Here is a 19,335-nt window from a genome sequence, read left to right as displayed (position 1 = left end):
TCTGGACACAGGAGGTGTAATCATGTCATACCCTCAAATCTAGCTGTAGGTGGTGTCTCAAAAAAGGACTTTTTCTTTCTTCGAGGAAGTGGTCGAACCTTTTTCCTCCCTGCTGTCATCATGCAAACAACTTGGTTGTTTTTCATTGCTATCGAATTAAGAAATGAAAGAGAAAGAAAACATACTGATTAAATTATACTTGATCCTTACAGCATTCTCTTTTAAGGTCTCGAATCGGTCTCGACTGGGTTCATTTCCACCCTGCCTACAAAGCACTGGTTTTTAAAAGAATCCAAGCCAAGAATGCTGTCGTCTATGAACATTATCTCTTGCCTGATTTTTATTACTTTTTTTTTAATTCGTTAGTTTATGCTCACAACCAGCCCTTGCCCAACCGGTTTCTCCCCTTCCCCCATCTCTCTTCACACATCCCTTTTTCCTCCTCCCATCCAGGCAGTGGGCAAAACCCTGCAGTGCCGCTAAGGCATGCTCCGGGCTGGTCACTCAGCAGTTTATCCTCACTTGACTTTGCAAACATCTCCCCACCCAACCTTGTCCCCCAGTGCCCCCCTCGGCCATTATCTTTCCACTAGATTGTGCTCGGTAAGGGACTCCAGATAGCACGTCGAGGGCTTACGGTAGCCTGCCTACCAATAGGAGCCCACAATGAAGAGAAGTCAGGTTCAGACTCCCGGCAGCCCGTGTCTTCTTCCCTAGCTGTACACCTACTGTACCCGCGAGCGAGCGAGCGAGCGAGCGAGCCAGGGAACGAGCCGGCGCGGGAGGGGACGCGCAGGGAGGGCGGACAGCAGCCGCGGCGTGCGCATGCGCGCTGGGGTTGTTTTTCACAAAGCTCTTAAAGTGAGCTGGCAGCTTCCAGCCGCCCGTCTTTGTAAGGAGACCACTGAGACTAGCAGGAGCGCGGAGCAGCATCCTCTCCGCTGCCCTGACTTTTTAAGAAATCTCAATGAACTATTTGTAAAGAATCACTGATCCTGCCTGCAAGCTTTTTGCACGGCAAAGACATCGATCAGTGTTAAGTGAAGATCACGTTTTATATGTGATCTTGACTTTTTTGTCTTACATTATATTTTTATAGATTTTGTTATAAACATGGTGCTGGGAAAGGTAAAGAGTTTGACAATAAGCTTTGACTGTCTTAATGACAGCAATGTCCCTGTGTATTCTAGTGGGGATACAGTCTCAGGAAGGGTGAATTTAGAAGTTACTGGGGAAATCAGAGTAAAATCTCTTAAAATTCATGCAAGAGGACATGCGAAAGTACGCTGGACCGAATCTAGAAACGCCGGCTCCAATACCGCCTATACACAGAATTACACTGAAGAAGTAGAATATTTCAACCATAAAGACATCTTAATTGGACACGAAAGAGGTAAGTTTTTAAATCATTCAGAAATCATTAGACCTGCTTTCTTTGGGAAAGTTATCTTTTCAGTTTTTCTGAATTAATGTAATTCTACTCCTAGCATAACATGTAGCAGTTTGATAAATGTTAGCAAAGTTAGATTTGGTTTCTCCTTGACATTCATCGTATGTTAAGCCGTAATGCTTGCAGGCATCTGCAAAGTGACTGCAAACTGCACTTATTCAACTACCTCTATACCGGGCTCGGTCTGTGCCATACGCACTTGCAGTCCATTTCCACCTTACTTGTAAATTCTGCTTAAAGCCTGATTCAATAATTTTCCTAATATGTTTTCAAATGAATTGCTAAAAGCTGCAGTCCGTATTAGATTTTTTTTCCCTTGTACTCTGCAACCTTAGGTCTTAAAAAACGAAGCTTCAGTGAAGAAATAGAGTAACATTTTTAAGTGGGTTAATAGGTATATTTTATTTCTAATATTGACACGCAAAAGACTTTAAAGAATTGATCGTTGTTCTTTGATAAAGGGTTTCTGTGTCTTATTTTGACATATGGTATCAACACCCCACGTGTTTTTTCCCTATTCTTTCCAGTTCCTTTAGAAATTTACATCAAGCATTCTCTAATTTAAAGGACAGTATCTGTCATTATGGTATGTTTCAAATCAGTTTTAGAAGGCATTTAGGGTCAGTAATTTTCTTTTCTGAGCATCATGCTTAACTTTGGAACGTGCATTCAATGAAACCCGTGCCAGTCAAATGGAATAGAAAAGTATGCGGCTCATTGGATTTGATTTTTGGTTAGAAAAGGGAGCTAAAGCGTTGTCAAAGGGAGAGAGGGTCCTGAGATTTCCAATCTATTGTTTAAATGGTTACATTGTGGAAATATAGGAGACTCTAAGCTTGTTTTTCTAAGTTTCCACCCTTTGTTAGAAGCGGTTCAATCCTGTTTCGGACCAGTTCTGGGGGGTGGTGAGGAGGGGCGCTTATTCTGCTCTCAGCAGATTGGTTACACGCGTCAGGTGGTGGCGATGACTTAATTCCTAGCCCAAGAAGAATATAATGTTAAAACTGGTTATGTAATTTTGTGCTTCTCCTTTTTAATGCAGTATTTAGTTCGAATGTTGACGGTTTTTCAAAGAGTAGAGCACATTTTACTCTTTTTATATTAAAAAATACACATCCGTGAGGAGGTGCTAATTGAACTAAGGCAAGTGTGGAAATGTAGGGTGCTTTGAGTTACAGCATTAATGCATTATTTTTTAAAACATTAAAATGAAACCCATTATTTAGTTGGGTTTTCAGTTACACATAGGTAATTTGCATCCTGAAAAATGTCTAGTTAATCTCTCCGAGCAGTGACACTGATAAGAAATGCAACTGCCTAATGACAGTCCTGGTGTTTGCTGAACAGCAGACATAGGAGTTTATATTTGAACCTTTCTGTACGTGGCAGTTTTTTATAAAATGGATAAAAAGAAACAAAGGTTTTTAAAGAGTTAAGGTTTGCAGTGGGGTAAAAGTAGAATCACGACTTATGTGGACAAACACAATTTCATTAGTTGCTCCATGATTTCACAGTAGAGAAAACTATGTGCCCTGCACCCCACGAGATGCCCCTCAACCCCTGCAAAGCATGGAAGAACTCTAAGCCTGGAATAGTTTCAATGACTTAAAACCTGGGACCTCTCAAACTAGCCTGGTGACTGAGACCCGCCCCGGGCGGCCGGCGATAGGCGGAGCCGCGTTTGTTAGCCTGTTGCTAAGGCGATGCCAGGCTCTGATTGGATTGGGCGCGGGCGGGTGGGGAGAGTGGGCTCGCCGGCTGGGGCGAGGCTTGGAACCGGCGTGCGCCGGTAAAGGTCCCTCCTGAGCGGCCGCCCCCGCCCCTCCTTGCGTCCCTGCCCGGGCTTCTAGAGGCGCCCGTGGCTCATGTCACATACCGTTCTGTCGCCCCTCACCTCGGCCTGCTGGCAGCCCCCGGAAAGAGCGGCTTAGGTTTCGACAGAGTGGAGGGGAGAAGCCCCTGCCGGCCTCCCAGGTGCCGAATGGCTCTGGGCGCAACTTTTTAGCTGACGATCCTATTCATAGTTGGGCGGGCCGGGCTGGTGGGATCCCATTTTCCAGTTTTTCGGCTGGAAGTTGTCAGGCAGCTTCTGCGAACGCTCGTCTGCCTCTAGCTGAAACAGCGAGTTTCCCGGTCTGTGCAGTCACCAGACGGGCTACCTTGGTTTGACCTGAGGGGAGAGAGCAAAGGCTGGCCAAAAGAGGAAAGTGGCACTAACATCAAAAGCTAGGGGGGGGGGGCCTCGGCGAGTATTCCCTGCCCCTCCCCATTGTTTCTCGGGGCTGTTGCGTTCCCCACCCTCCTCGCCGCCGCCCCAGTTTCCCTCTCCTCAACTGTAAAGGTGTCAGGGTGGCCCAAGCCAGATCGAACCGGTCACCGGCTGGGGCGTGTAAAGCGGAAGCGCCGCAGCGCGCTCGCTCCGCCCTCCCCCTCCAGCAGGCTAGGCTGCGCGGCCGCGAGCGCGAGCGCCGCGCGACATATGCCGTATGTATAGCGGGGCGCGCGGGCGGCGGCGGCGCGCGGGCGGGCCGGCTGGGATCTGCTCGCGCCGGTTTAGGCCGGTCCTCTCCTGCTCCGGTCTAGTTCTTGATTGACAGCCCGGCACTTGTTTACCACCGCGCGGCCGCCGCCGCCGCCGCTCGCCTCAATGAGACTGCTGAGCTGGCACAAAAAGGGAGCAAGAAGGAAGAAAGGGAGAGGAGGCAAACTTTGGGCGCCTTCGTGGGGAGCGAATTTAAATGGCCCCCAACTCGTAAGGCAGTTTTCGGTGCTGGAATCTGTACAGGGAGCGAGGAAAGTATTACTGAGATAGAAGCGAGTCGTCGTGGTTTTTGAACATAAGTAACCACGTATTGGAGCCTTTTTTTTTTGGTCCCTTTTCTCCTTTGATGGGAGGGAAGCATCACGTTTTTTGTGTGTATCCAGTACTTTGGTGACGGAAAGTAACCCATTTTTTCTACTCTCGTAGTTAATGATGAAGCTTTCTACACCGAGAAAATTACATTAGGAAGACATGTACTTAAATTACCTAGTCAGAACTCTTTGGAAAAAAAAAATCCTTTTAAGAATCCAGAACCACCTCCCATATTTCACTGTGTTTATTTCGGAGACTTTTTTAAAAAACTGACCAAAAGAAATTGGTTATAAAATGAAAGGTCAGCCCTCTTTTCTAGCGATTGGCAACAACCTAGTTCATTTTTCAAGGGTGTGTTTCCCATTAGCAGGCACCTTTGAAACCTAAGGTATATTTTATATAAATGCACATTTTTAGCTATTGCTCATGCAGCCTGGGTGTTGTCATCATTTTAGGTTCAATAAGAATTTTTATTTTTAGCTATGAAACTGACATTAAAATGACTGTTCCTTTTTTTTTAACTCCAGATCTATTTGACAGCTTTTTTTTAATGGTTTTAGAATTGTCACATTCACATCTTCTAGTATCAAAACTGACATTTTAAAAGGTTTACGTGAAGTTTTCATTTTATATAGTCTTAACAAGATTAATTTAAGTAAATAGTAAAGACTAAGGTAACATCTTAGTATGAGGTTTGAGATCTTAGTGTTTTGTTGAGCGTGTACTGTGTGAGATGTAGACATTTTACAGTTAGGGTCGTTTTCCATTTAAAAACCACCTATGCAGCGTAAGTATTAATTATCCCCATTCCACAGATGAAGTAACTGAAGACAGGACTTTTATTTTACTGAGAGGAAGTGATGAAGTTGGAATTAGAACTCAGATCTCTCAGACTCCAAAGTTTGTGGCCTGAATTACTATATAAGCACCTTTAAAGTTATGCCATAGCAAAGAGAGTGTAAAGGTGTAATAATAAGTTTTTTGTTCTTTTCTGTTTGTTTTAGATGATGATAATTCTGAAGAAGGCTTCAACACTATTCATTCAGGAAGGCATGAATATGCTTTCAGCTTTGAGCTTCCACAGACGTAAGTATTTTGTAACAGGCGTTTTTCATAAACATCTATTCTTCTGAAATGAAACTTATTCAAAATTTAATTATTTTTAGTTTAAAAAAAAACCCTTTTCATTAAACTTGCTAGAGGAAAACAATATACTCAAAAAAGAGACAAGCTTTTTTTTTTTTTTTTATCTAGTGTGGCAAAATTATAGAAAGCAAAGTTCAACTCTTGGTACTCTGTCTCAAGATTTATAAGGTTTTAAAAACTTAAATGCATTTCATTTAGTGAGTGAATTGAAAGTTGCTAATCAAAATAGCGCTTAATATTTAGTTTGTTATCAGCGTTAACAGAGAAGGTAGAACATACCAGGTCTCACTTAGTAGTTTATAAAAAGTCAGTGTTTTATCTTTTCTAGTGATGCTAACCAACAGCAGTAAGCTAAGAAGATCAAAATAATTAGGGATATCCTAGCTTTAGAAGCATTTATGTGTGTGTGTGTGTGTGTGTGTGTGTATATATATGTGTATATATATATATATATATATATATATGAATTCATTAGCTTCTGTGAGAAGAGCTATTGAGAAGGTCACACGAGATGTTATAACCTGAGCATGAAAGGAAACATCTATCAAATACCTAAATTACCTTAACATAGGCTTGGAATCTAGTATGAAAGAAAGAAGGAAAGTATTACATTCTCAATGTAGTAACAAATTGTTAGAAGTTATACAAAAAACAATTTTTAATAATGCCTAAACAGGTGTTAAAAACCTCAAAGTGGCACTTGTACTGATTTTTCTGAAGGATAAACTTTAATTCTAATACTTAATATATGCGGATGGGGTTTATAAAGGGTATTTTTAAGAATATTCTATTTATCATATTATTTAAGAACATTTTTAACATAATGCCCTAATTACTTTGAGAGAAAAAAATTTAAGTCTCTGAATACAGCCGGGCTAATACAATTGGGACTGAATATTTTCAAAGAACAGAGATAATTTAGTATGTTTCTTAAAAATTCTATCAGTAAACCAAAGTCATTTAATATAAACTCCAGAAGACTAGCACAGATCCTGCATTTTATTTCTCTGTGCTATACAAGTTAATGCAGGAATCTAAAATGCAAAAAAAGAGAAAAAAGTAAAACACCACTACTCCTAAGCTAGCGTGCTACCTTGTAAAAGACCAAACTTAGGGCATTTTTCTAACAAAATTATGAAAAAAGAGACTCAATTCACTGAAATAAAATCTTTCACAAGTAGTAAAATCTGGGAGAGTTGAGAAAGAATTCTGATTCTCTTGTGTAGAGCAATAGGAAAGATTCTTTTCCTAAGTCTATAGTGTAGTTAGAAAACATCGCCAAAAAGAGTTAGAACATAAGTAAACTAGGAAATGTAAAAGCAGTTTTCTAGAGTTTCAGTGGACTTAATGAAATATGAAAAATTTTTTGAAACTATAATGACTATTCCAGGCCTTTTCTAGATCTTAATTAGTTGGTATAAAAAGAGATAATAATAATTTGTAGCTAATGAAAAGTAGAATGCCATAGAGAATTTGGTCTGAATATTTGACCAGTGTCTAGAATTTCTCAATAGAAATAGTTAAACCATTCTTAACTTTATTTTTAAAGTAAAATCTTGACCTTTTCAAGAACTGTTTTATTTCCAGACTTTCATAATTTTGCCACAAGCATTAAAGTAGCCTCTTCTTAAAGAGATTGTATTCTGGCTTTTTTAAGCAAAATTTCTGTAATATTTAACAATTACTGTTATTTGAAAACAAGGTTTTTTTCCCCCAGTGACTTATCCCTTTGGAAATTCTTTTAAATTATGGCTTTGATACCTCATTGATGTATAAACGGTACAATATAGTAACACTTCTATGCTGACCTACTGTATAATTTTCAGAAAGAGGTATAAGATTAATATATTGACCTTTATGTTCTGCACAGACCACTTGCTACCTCATTCGAAGGCCGACATGGCAGTGTGCGCTATTGGGTGAAAGCCGAATTGCACAGGCCTTGGCTTCTACCAGTAAAATTAAAGAAGGAATTTACAGTCTTTGAGCATATAGATATCAACACTCCTTCATTACTGGTAAGAATTGACTGAATTCTTCATTCTTTATTTTTGGCTTATAAATACTGAAGAATAATTACCTAAACTATGTAATTTTTATAATTTTAAAATAGTGGTTTTATTTTTAAATTCCATAAATGTTATTTTCCCAAAACATATACTCATGAGCACACAAATTAATGCAGAATATGCTCATTTTCTGATTGTAATAACATTAATTTTAAAAGAAAGACCAATATTTGGTAAGAAATACCTTTTACTCATAAGATAATAGCAGTAACAAAAAAATAGATGTTCCCTGAATAATTTTAGTGGAAAAGGAACAGTAGTATCAATTATTATAACAATATCATTTAATTTGAAAATATCATAATCTAAAGTTTGTACTGCATTGCATTATTCCATTATAGGGATAGTTGTCAAATGATGGGGAGGTTATCACTGTCATGAAAAACTTAATTCTGTTTTAAATCTTTTTTAATTGCATTTTTCACAAGATTCAGATTTGGCTTCAAAAACTTTATTTGGTTTAAGCAAATAATAACATCTTTAAGCAAATAAGAATCTTAAAGATGAGCAATTTGCCCTTTTTTACAAATTGAATTTTATATTCTCAAAGAAAGATGTCATTATTTGGGATTATAACCAAGTTGCTTTCCAAGCTGCCTTTTTTTTTAAGGCAGTTTAAATGGAATGTGGAAAGGGTTTTTTTTGTTGTTGTTGCTTGGTTGGTTGGTTTCTTTAATTACTGTATATGTAAATAGTGTGGGCTAAAGTATGTTTACAAAATATGGTGTTAAGCCCTTTACCCTTTTTTCTTTAATTGAATGGGAACTTGTATAAAGACAAAAATACTTCTATATATCAGAAGCCACTGGTTAGTGGAAAAGTATGTTTGGATACAGGAAAAAAAGCAACATTGCTTTTAATGTTAAATTCTTCAAGAATTTAGGATTGTATTTTAAAACATTCTATTATTGTCCCAACTCTACATTGATCTTTTTCTCTAAATTTATTTCTTACAGTCACCCCAAGCAGGCACAAAAGAAAAGACTCTCTGTTGCTGGTTCTGTACCTCAGGCCCAATATCCTTAAGTGCCAAAATCGAAAGGAAGGGCTATACTCCAGGTATGTATGAGGTGGAATCTCACAAAAAATGATCTTTTTTCCCTTAGCTTTCATGTATAAATTTACATTATTTCTACTGAATGCAAACATGATACAGTATTCTTTGGTAAAATAACGTAAGTTGTGCTTATCCAGTTTCCTTTCATAAATTAGAATTAAGTTGTCTTTTTTAGTAGTTACTGTCAATGAGTAGCTTATTTTTGTAACTGTAAGTTCCTTGCCACTCTTAGGATCCTGCTTTTTATCCATGTAGTTTATTGAACTTTCAAACTTCAATCTAAGAATCTACATTTGTTTGGGGTTTATTTGTTTGTTTTTTAACAGTAGATGTATATATGTGTGCGTGTGTGTGTGTATATATATATATTTTTTTTTTTTTCCTCTAGGTGAATCAATTCAGATATTTGCTGAGATTGAGAACTGCTCTTCCCGAGTGGTGGTGCCAAAGGCAGCCATTTACCAAACACAGGCCTTCTATGCCAAAGGGAAAATGAAGGAAGTCAAACAGCTTGTGGCTAACTTGCGTGGGGAATCCTTATCATCTGGAAAGACAGAGACGTGGAATGGCAAGTTGCTGAAAATTCCACCAGTTTCTCCCTCTATCCTCGACTGTAGTATAATCCGTGTGGAATATTCGCTAATGGTACGTACAGATTTAAAGGTTTGGGGTTTTTTTTTTAAGTCTTAAAAGTCATATGGATATCATTTTGTCTTACATCCAGGATTTGATTTTTTTTTACTCCTTATATGATACATATAATTACATATAAATCTCTATATAGTTAGGATTATAATTACTAATTTTACTTTAGGTAAATGTACTATATAATAGGGTTACACAGTGGAGAAACTTTTCTTGTATATCATAAGTATATAAATTTAAAAAAATGACATTAAAATTGGGTTATTAGTTTTAAAAATGAAATAGTACTTGGTATTCTGAACCTAACATCTCCTTTCATTGTTTAGGTATATGTGGATATTCCTGGAGCTATGGATTTATTTCTTAATTTGCCACTTGTCATCGGTACCATTCCTTTACATCCATTTGGTAGCAGAACCTCAAGTGTAAGCAGTCAGTGTAGCATGAATATGAACTGGCTTGGTTTATCCCTACCTGAAAGACCAGAAGGTAATTTGATAATGCATATCTAAACATAATCTATTATTTTCAAGAAGATGATTTTGCTTCTGTTAATTTTATGATTAGATAAACTGTATCTGTACTTGAAGAGAGTAGGTATGCCCCTAACGTTAGGTTTAAAACATATATGCCCTTAGTTTTGAACACAAAACAAATAATTGTTACTTTACCTCGACATTCCTTTTTAATACCTACTATTCTGTGTATTTTGACATGCATAAGAACATGCTGTTCGAATTGCGTGTATCTTTTTCCTTCAGCACCACCCAGCTATGCAGAAGTGGTAACAGAGGAACAAAGGCGGAACAATCTTGCACCAGTGAGTGCTTGTGATGACTTTGAGAGAGCGCTTCAAGGACCATTGTTTGCATATATCCAGGAGTTTCGGTTCTTGCCTCCACCTCTTTATTCAGAGGTAAGCATCAGATCATCCAGTACAAAATGGGCTGGCTCTCTTGGGAAACAGTATTGCAGACTTTTTTAAAATAGACTTAGGTTTTGATTATCATAAGAGAAAAACAAATAATTTAGAACAATAGATTAAAAGATTAAGATTGTCAATATTTACTAAGTTTGACCCAGAGGCCTCGTATTATTGGGAAAATAAAGATAATGATCTAACCTTATGCTTGTAAAATGCCAGTTAAAGGGATAATTCATATTTTAAAGCATCCATAGAACTGGCATTTCGCAGTCATTGACCAAATAGCTAGAATTTATCTTATCCATTATTCTTTTCCAGTTTAACTTTCGTATTTTAACATTCTCAGTCATTGGGGAAAGAACATATTTGCAGTAACATCTTAACAGCATTCCAGCACTGTTAGATTATTTTTATTCATCTCAAGTAACTAAGCACTTCCATGAATAAAACATAGCCTTTACTTGGGAAAAGTTTACGGACTGTGAGAAAAACAAACTTAGAAGAAAAACATTATATAACAATGTGATGGGAATGCACAGTTCATCTGAGGAGCAGCTTATTGGCCCTTAGGAATCAGGAGGGGCTTTCCTGAGAAAGTGACTGTTAAACTGATTCTTGATGGATAAGTAGTCCTCAAATGTAGGATGGTCCAGGCAGGAAAAAAGATAGGAACAAAAGCAAGGAGGTGGGGGGAAATTCAGCAATTTCAGGATACTTCAGAATGTATATATACATAATACACATTGTGAGAGTTGGCCTCAGTACCACTATAATAACAATTTTGTCAATCACTAGAATCAGCTTTTTCCTTTTCATTGCTATAATTTAGACACCTATTTTACAGTGAAATATTACTCCCAAATAAGACATAAAGGGATTGTTTTCTCTCCAATAAATCTCTATTATTTTTTATTTTTTTCCCCTTAACACCTTGACTGGAAGAGTCATTTTTTCCTTAGGATGAGGTTAATATGAAATCTACTTTATTTATTGATTATAGGAAGTTCAGATCTGTTCCATTCTTACAAATTCTTTATTAGACATAACTTTTCTATTCCAGTATTTTAGTTCATAAAATTTTTCAGTAGATGCTGCAGATGTTCTTCCACTTGTTAGAAACATGTTACTACATTTTTATTCTGACATTTCTGTCTTGCTGGTTAAGTTGGTTACTTGTGATTTGATCTGAGGCTTCCTAGCTGTCCAGTAGGCATTTTAAAAGAATGGTAATCTAAGTATCCACTTTTAAGCAATTTGTTGTAAAATTCTACCACCTTTTAAAATGAACTAAAGATAATTAAGAGAATTAAAAACTTTTAAAACCTTAAATTGGTTCATGGTGTGATTTAATTATTTAACATCTAACCACTTAGAGGGGGAACAGTCCTAGATTGTATTAAAGCTGTTCTGAATTTTTATATTTTTTTCTGTAAAGGATAGTCAGTGAAAGAAAGAAAAATTATTTGACTTCTTTCCTTCAAAAATGTGTTTTCACACCTAAAGTTTCTGAGGCAGTTTGGATTATTCCATATTTAAATACAAGTAAATGGGTCTTGTCCAAAAGATCTTTCAGTCAAACAAATGTATTAAACCTAACAGTTTGCCTTCCTGTGTCTATTCTTTTTGTTTCTGAGCAGCAACTAGAATATATTCACTTTTATTAAGTGTATGTATATATGAAAGTCACTAAAGAAATAGAGAAGGTGGGAAGCCTCTAGAGCATTTTGGATTCAACACTGCTATTTCTTGATACGCAAGTGTATTCCTAGGCCCTTTCTAGGGCTTTACATCCATGAGTTATTACCTCACATAAGCACAAAGAACTTTCCAAAGCCTAGGGAAGAGGTAAGCTGAATTTTTTTAACAGGATGAAATGGCTCCTTTATAAAAGGAGAACACTGCTATGAAAATGTTTGCCATAGTGTATTTGAGTTATAAGTACTACTGAGCGCTGAGTAAAAAGCTCCATTCTCTGATAAAATTTATCATTAGCTTTTGTGAAGGAGAACTATTTGGGCATACCTTCATAAATGTTATTGTTAATCTAGTTGAATAGCAGGTACTTTTTAGATAATCCTAGTACCCTTTCTTCCCCATACAAGCTCTCTATGTTCTTCCTGATTGCATTTCTCAACTCATACTCAAAATCTTTGTCCTATTTGGTATATTCTTACTAGACTGTATCAAATAACTGTGTTTTTTTCCTCTTTTCTTTCTAGATTGATCCAAATCCTGATCAGTCAGCAGATGATAGACCATCCTGCCCGTCTCGTTGAAGGAATACTTGGTTAAATCAAGTTGACGTGGATTCCGAACTATATCTCCTCCCTTCCCGGCTGAGGACAGAGAAGTATCTTGGAGACATGTTTTCAGAGGAAGTGGAATTGCTTTTGCCCAGAAAAATGACAAATACATGAAACAACCAGTGATCATGCTTTAGAAGCCTACAGCAACATTCTGGGACTGCTCCAACATGCTTGAAGATCTAAGCTTTTCTCCTTTAAACCTGGCACATACTAAGAGCAGTCTTCTTAGCCTATGGTCATACGTGTCAAGACACCACGTTGTAAAGAGGGATGATGTCCTTCTTTTGATTTGAAAATTTGCACATGCTCAATGCTTATATTGTGCGGTTCAATGTCACTACAGCTTTTTTTTTCCATTTATGCCAGACTCTTAATACTCTTTTATAACTTGTTTGTGGTGAGCACAACAAGGAACAAAAGCTTTGAAAAAAACTTTAACATGAAAAAAACGCACTGACTTTTTTTTAATTTAACATAGCCTGGACTTTACCTGCGTATGCCATGCTCAGAATTGTCCTACTAGGCTGACCATGTATCACCTCTTCAGCTTGGATCCTATTGTGGATTTATTTACAAACATCAAATGCCTTCAAGCCAATCCTTCTTGCTGTATGTTTTGCAGCCTACTGTAGTAGATACGCAACAGTATGTGGGAAAAGAGATGAAAGGAGGAAGCTAATAAGAGACTTTGTCAAGATTGTATACCTTCTTGGTTTCTTTTAAGAATTTGTTGCCTTTCTACTATTACAGCAAAGCAGCATTTTGTTACTGACTGCCTAAAATCACTTAATCTCAGGTGAACGCATCACTTGCCAAACTGTTGGAATGCTATTTGTGTTTTGTTGCACTGTTGAGTTATTTTTTTGTTTGTTTGTTTGGTTGGCTTTTTGGATAGGGAAATTTGGAAAAGGGACATACACAAAAGTGATAACCCACCCGCATTCCCTTTTTATCGTTACATATAAGAAGAAACTAGCAGAGCTAAGAATGGAGTAAAGAAAGGCAGTATGGCAGGCACCAGCAAAGAGTTAAGGGCTGTTGCTCTTAAAAATTAGTATTTTTATTATTATTTTAAAAGTATGAAAGTTTTCCAGTCACTGGAGAGGAGGAGAAAGTGCATTTATTTTTATACAGAGTTACCTAATTACCTCCAAAACACATATGTTGGAAGTCATTTTTGCTGGTGCAGAGTATTTTCATGAGCAGGAATATATATATACGTAGGTTCAGTTTCTGATTAGAGAGCTCAGTGGATACATTTCCTATCCTGCTCAAGCTTGACAGCTTGAAAACCCAAGCTTATTCTAAAAGTGTGTAACTCCAAAATTATGAATACTACAGTGTGTGCTGGAATAATAACTTTTATATTTTTGTGGATTTTTTTAATGAAAGTATTTTTTTCCATTACCTTAAAGAACATTTTGCTAAACATGAGAAATCATTCACTCTCAGTATATATAGATAAGATAATGAAGAACGAACTCATCAGTAAATTATAGCTTATATTAAAGATAATTTCCAGTTGGCTCATAACAAATATACCAGCATTCATGAAGACACTTAAAACTGCATTTTCCAAGGTACCAAGTGTACTGATTGATTGTCTTATTTTAGAAGGAATTCAGCTCTGATGTTTTTTAATGGAAATCAGCATCTCTGATGTTGCAACATATGTGTGAAATGGGTGTTACAACTATCCTGCCATTTAACCCCACAGTTAATAAAGTGGCTGAAAATAATAGTAACTCTGGCTTGGTGCTTGACCTGGTTAAATACTGTCTTAAAGCTTCATACAAAACAAATAGGCTTTTCCATAAGTGGCCTTTAAGAAAACATGGAAGACAATTCATGTTTGAATAATGCTGACAGGGTGAAGAAAGCCCATGTAAAAATGAATCGCGTTTTAAGTGATTCGTTTAAAGGGTTTGGGCTCCCGTAGCAAACTAATACTAGATAATAAGGAAATGGGGGTGAAATATTTTTTTATTGTTGTTAAATCATTTTGTGAATGTCCCCCTCAAAAGAAGCTAATGGAATATTTGGCATAAAGGGCATTTGGTGGTTTTTTGTTGGGGGTGGGGATTGTCAGAAAATCCCTTTTCTTTTCCTCTTATGTCTAACTGACTAGGGAACAATTGTTGATATGCATAGCATTGGAATACTTATCACTATATACTCTTACGAGTAACACATGAGGAAAGAATGACCAATATTCTGATAATTGGCACTGGGTCACAAAATAAAATATGATAAAATTTTAAATATATAAAACTTTATCAAATAAAGTTTTATTTTCCCCATTAAAGTATTCCTTTACTTTCTTATTTTTAGAGGCATTACTCCTTTCTAAATATTGGTCACTTCTTGATATAAGATGTGAGGTTCACAGTTGTATTCCAGTATTCAAGATAGATTCCTGATTTTTCAATTAGGGAGAGTAAAATCCAAAATGTTAGCAAAACAAAGTGCAATATTAAATGTTTGCTTTATAGATTATATTCTATGGCTGTTTGTAATTTCTTTTTTTTCTCTTTTATTTGGTGCTGAATATGTCCTTGTAGGCTGTTTTAAGAAAACAATATGTGGGAAATGATTTAATTTTTCCTATTGCTCTTCCTTGTGGAAAATAAAGTGTTTTGGTTTTTTTCCTTTTTGTAAAATTGGAGATTTATTTGAATCTCAATCATAGTAACTCAGCATACATGCAAACACTATTAAGACTACAATTAAACTCTTATTTTAAGCCTTTCTGGTTAAGAATTTTTTTTAGATTTCTCCTAAAGAAAATGATTGAAGGTCTAAAGGAATTTTTAATATAAATAATCATTGTTTTTCTTAATATTTCATTAAGCTGTGAAGCTTTTTTAATAAAACTTAAATATATAAATTTCCATCTTATATGTGAACCAAACTTAACCAGATAAAGTAGTTTCAGGTACCAGCTCTTTCTTGCTGTGATGAGTCTGTTTCTGGTATTTCAAGAGCACATAAATTTAAAAGTTATATTAATTACTTTAATCTTACAAAAACACAATTTTTCTAAATTTCAAAAAAAGGAAATATTTTTCTCAAATGTCTGAATTTTATAGTGATTTGTAACACTGAGAAGTACCTTTGGAATCACATTTAGAGATTATCTTCTTTCAGTGTTCCTAAATTCATGGATGAGCTATCAAGTTGTATATGTGCCTTACAGTAGGATTCTCCCCTATTCTCAAATGTATATACACGTAGAAAAAGAAATGTTACAAAGACATTTAGACAAAAAACATTTTAAATCAATTTTGTGGAAACACACTGTCATCTTTGTTAACTTAGAGCCAGCAATCTATACAATGTCATAATACGGAATAAAAATAGAGGAAAAAGAATTACAGCATGAGAAGGGGAAACTCGGTTCTGGGTTCTGTAACTTTAGATGGAGCCTTGAAGATGTGTGAATTTTGACTTCATGCACAAAGTGAAAAAGTAGCTATCCAAAGTCCTTTTCATAATTGAAGGTTTGAGGTTATAATACATCTTTAGATAAAGAAATGATACTCTATGTCAATTATTAAGACATTGGAAATTAGCCATGTTTCCTCTAAATTTGCATCAATACTTTTAGACTGAGTTCAGTACATGTCTCAAGTTATATAAAGGTGACAGTTATCTGGATCTGCTTTTGCAGTAAATCACCTATACTTACCAAACTCCCCTTGTCATTAATTATAATTTATTGAATGGCTCAACCTTGGTATATTTATCAGGACTTTTCGATTATAACAGAGGGAGAAACTCAGATTAGCTTAAGGTAAAATGTATAAACTAGTAATTCCAGGGATAAACTATATTAAGGACATTTGGACCCAGAAGTCCAGATAATGTGCTGGGGACACATTCGTTTTTCATCTCTGTTCTCTTACCCTGTTTCTTACTAACATTATTCTTTCCTATCCGCCTTAAACTCTTCCATGTTAGGCCAGGAAAGATGACCCCATCTCTTATAGCTCACAGAAGAAATGCTATCTCAAGTCTCCAAATCACTTGTTAGGAGATCCTGATTGACTAAAACGTGGGTCATGTTTCATGCTACATAGAATGGATTTCCCAGTAGAGAGAGTTCTACTTCCAGAAGGAAGAAAAGAGGTCACTATATTCTGTATTTCAAGTGCTGCCCAAACCAGCAGCAATGGCATCACCTGGGAGCTTATTAGAAAAGCAGAATATCAAGATCTATCCCAGAATGTCGACCAAACACCTGTTTACATGATTCCCAGGTGATTTTTTAAGTGCAGCAAAGTTTAAGAAACTGCAGCACACAAAAATAGTAAGAGATGCAAACACTAAATAGGCAACTCCGTATTCATGAATCCTAAGCTGTAACTGAGCTGAGGATTTGGTGCACTTAATAAGTGAAAAATACTCTCACCATTTTAAATCCCAAAGCATATTTATGACTTGATGTTTTTGAGATAGCACTTTGTAACCGCTGAGATGCTGGCAGTTGTACCTTCAGATTCAGAACTCCTGTGTCAACAACCAGCATTTCTCAAAGCTTCCACAACTGAATGATGAAATATTTTGCCTTTTCATTCCTTGATATTAAATCAATACAGAGGGGAAATGTATTTTTTGATTCATGAGAAAAAATTATTGATGTAAGAAAATTTATTTTGACTTTTGAGGAATGTAAGTCTGCAATCCTTCGAAGAAAAGAAGTTTTAGGAACGTAACGAGATGTAAACACATGAATACAGAAAGGACACCTCAAAGCCAAGAAAACTAGTAGCTTAAAAATCCAAAAGCACATGCCCAACTGGAAATAGATCCAGTATCAACTGTCTTTGATGAACAGCACAAAGGTAAACATAGAAGGAAAAGATTTTATTTTTTCAAACCAGCTTCACAGATACCAGTTTAGACAATGTCAAGAAATTATATAGAGCCAAAAAACAATAAGTTACTTTATAGTAGTTTCTAGCATTTATATATTAAAAGTATATAGCCTAATGTGATTCAAGAAAACAAGTATTTATGACATGTATATTAAGAACTTCTAATACATCATAGGTAATTCTAACTGGAAGTGGATTTTTGCTAGTTTTAAATTCAAGACTTACCTAAGTTCTCAACACTAATTTCCAATCCAAACAAAATACTTATTATTTTTGGCACTGGTAAGTATCTAGGAACATTAATAACGTTAAAATAATGAGCTAGAACATCACTTTGTATAATTTAGAGGTCTGTTTACTAGTTACACAGAACAGTCTTACCAGTGAACAGAAAGACGTGAATGATTATACTCTCCTAATTTTTAACTTTATAAGATGATTATTAATTTTGTCAACTCCTAAGCCTAACAGTGATGATACAACTAATGAAAGTCAAAGTATTACACTGTTACTGCTTTAGATGTTATAAATTTTTGCCAAATGGAAAAGTTATCTGATCCTTACAGGAATTTGAATTTATTAGGTCATTTCTGTGAGATAATAACTTAAAGATAAAAATGCAAAAAAAATTGTTACAATAAGCAGCGAGTTTCTGCCTTACATACACACACACACACACTGTTTTAAAGGAAATCAACATTTCCACCTTCTAGTTCAAAGCCCACTTTTATGATCTAAACATTTTAGCAGGTCTGAATGCTGAGAAGTAGTATTCAAGATGTTTAGAATAATTAGAAAATAATAGGAAACTAAGATATAGCACAAGCAACATGCAAACACAGTATGCTGGCATCCATAAAAGCATACCCAGAACCTACAACCACAAAATCCACATGCATTCTTCACCAAATTGTTAATCCCAAAATTCCAAAAGCAGAGGAGAAAACGTCCCCCGCCAACCCCTCACCCCTTCACTATTTTTCCTCCCACTTGGAAAGCCAATTCTACAAAAACCCTTGCGAAGAAACAGCCACAGGACTACATGCAATGGACAAATGCCTCAGGCTGGTGAGCTTTTATGAATGCTTTGAGCAGACGAATCTGGAAAAACCAAATAAATTGCCTCATTACATTTCCCCCTATGTTCGTTTCCTATCGCTGCCCTAACAAAGGACCACAAATCAGGAAACTTAACCGAAATGTATTCACTCACAGTTCTGAAGGCTAGAAGGACACAAAATCAAAGCAGGGCCATGTTCCCTATGAAGCCTGTAGAGGAAAATCTTTCCTTGCCTCTTGCTTCCAGTGGTCACTGGCAGTCTTTGGCATTCCTTGGCTTGCAGATGCATCCCTGGAATTTCTGCCTCTGTTATCTAATGGACATCTCCTCCCCGTGTATCTCTTTCTCTTCTCGTGGCAGTCTTCTCTCTGACTCCCTCTTCTTCCCATTAGGACACAGTCATCTTGGATCAAGGGCCCACCCTATTTCCTGTATGACCATATTGTATTAACTATTACATCTGCAATAACCCTTTTCCAAATAAGACCACATTCTGAGATGCTGGGGATTAGAGCTTCAACATATCTTTTTGGGAGATGCAATTCAACCCAAAATACCTTCCTCTCCTCCCTCCAAAAATGGAACCATAATAATAATGTAGTATTTATAAGGAAAAGCTACCTATTTAGGGCACATATAGTTAGCTATTCCTCACTTTATAGAGATTTAGTCCTAAAATGTAAAAAATGTAAAATCAAATTAGATCAAAGGAAACTCCACCTTTTCTTTCTTTCTTTTTTTCCTTTTGGCCTGATGAGATACTGTGTAACTCTCAACTTTAAGTTTGTGCATTTTATTTCGTCAACAGTAAGCAAGCACTCATCTGAGAGAAAAGAAACCTGAGTTCTGGTCCATAGACACTAAGTGACTGAACTTGAACAAGCCATTTGAGTTTTCTGGGGCCCCATTTCCTGCTTCCTCATTTAAGAAACAAAGGTCTTTGGGG

The 19,335-nt window shown here is 36.4% G+C and overlaps 1 protein-coding gene and 1 long non-coding RNA gene across 3 annotated transcripts in view; one reads left to right on the top strand and one right to left on the bottom strand.

Annotated features, from left to right (window-relative positions):
- The window catches only part of LOC116662252, a 288,950-nt gene extending 285,488 nt beyond the window's left edge, over window positions 1-3,462 (bottom strand). Inside the window, exon 1 of the long non-coding RNA XR_004318288.1 lies at window positions 3,345-3,462. This is a non-coding gene — a long non-coding RNA (uncharacterized LOC116662252). The remainder of the gene's footprint in view (window positions 1-3,344) is intronic.
- Window positions 892-15,112, top strand: ARRDC3 (arrestin domain containing 3). 2 transcript variants are annotated; one of them, XM_006187974.3, is made up of 8 exons: window positions 892-1,393; window positions 5,309-5,390; window positions 7,321-7,468; window positions 8,476-8,578; window positions 8,965-9,221; window positions 9,548-9,710; window positions 9,983-10,137; window positions 12,366-15,112. In XM_006187974.3, exons 1-8 carry the CDS (start codon window positions 1,114-1,116, stop codon window positions 12,420-12,422), a joined length of 1,245 nt encoding a protein of 414 aa, XP_006188036.1. In that variant the 5' UTR covers window positions 892-1,113; the 3' UTR covers window positions 12,423-15,112. The 2 variants fall into 2 exon arrangements, with proteins under 2 accessions (XP_006188036.1, XP_032331937.1); XM_032476046.1 differs by lacking the exon at window positions 12,366-15,112 and having other exon boundaries at window positions 893-1,393; window positions 9,945-10,136.
- The last annotated feature ends 4,223 nt before the right edge of the window (window positions 15,113-19,335 follow it).

This window comes from Camelus ferus, chromosome 3, assembly GCF_009834535.1.
Source record: "Camelus ferus isolate YT-003-E chromosome 3, BCGSAC_Cfer_1.0, whole genome shotgun sequence".
In the NCBI taxonomy this organism is placed as follows: Eukaryota; Metazoa; Chordata; class Mammalia; order Artiodactyla; family Camelidae; genus Camelus; species Camelus ferus.
Note: the sequence above shows the minus strand (reverse complement) of the source record. Positions and strands in the feature narration are given on the sequence as shown.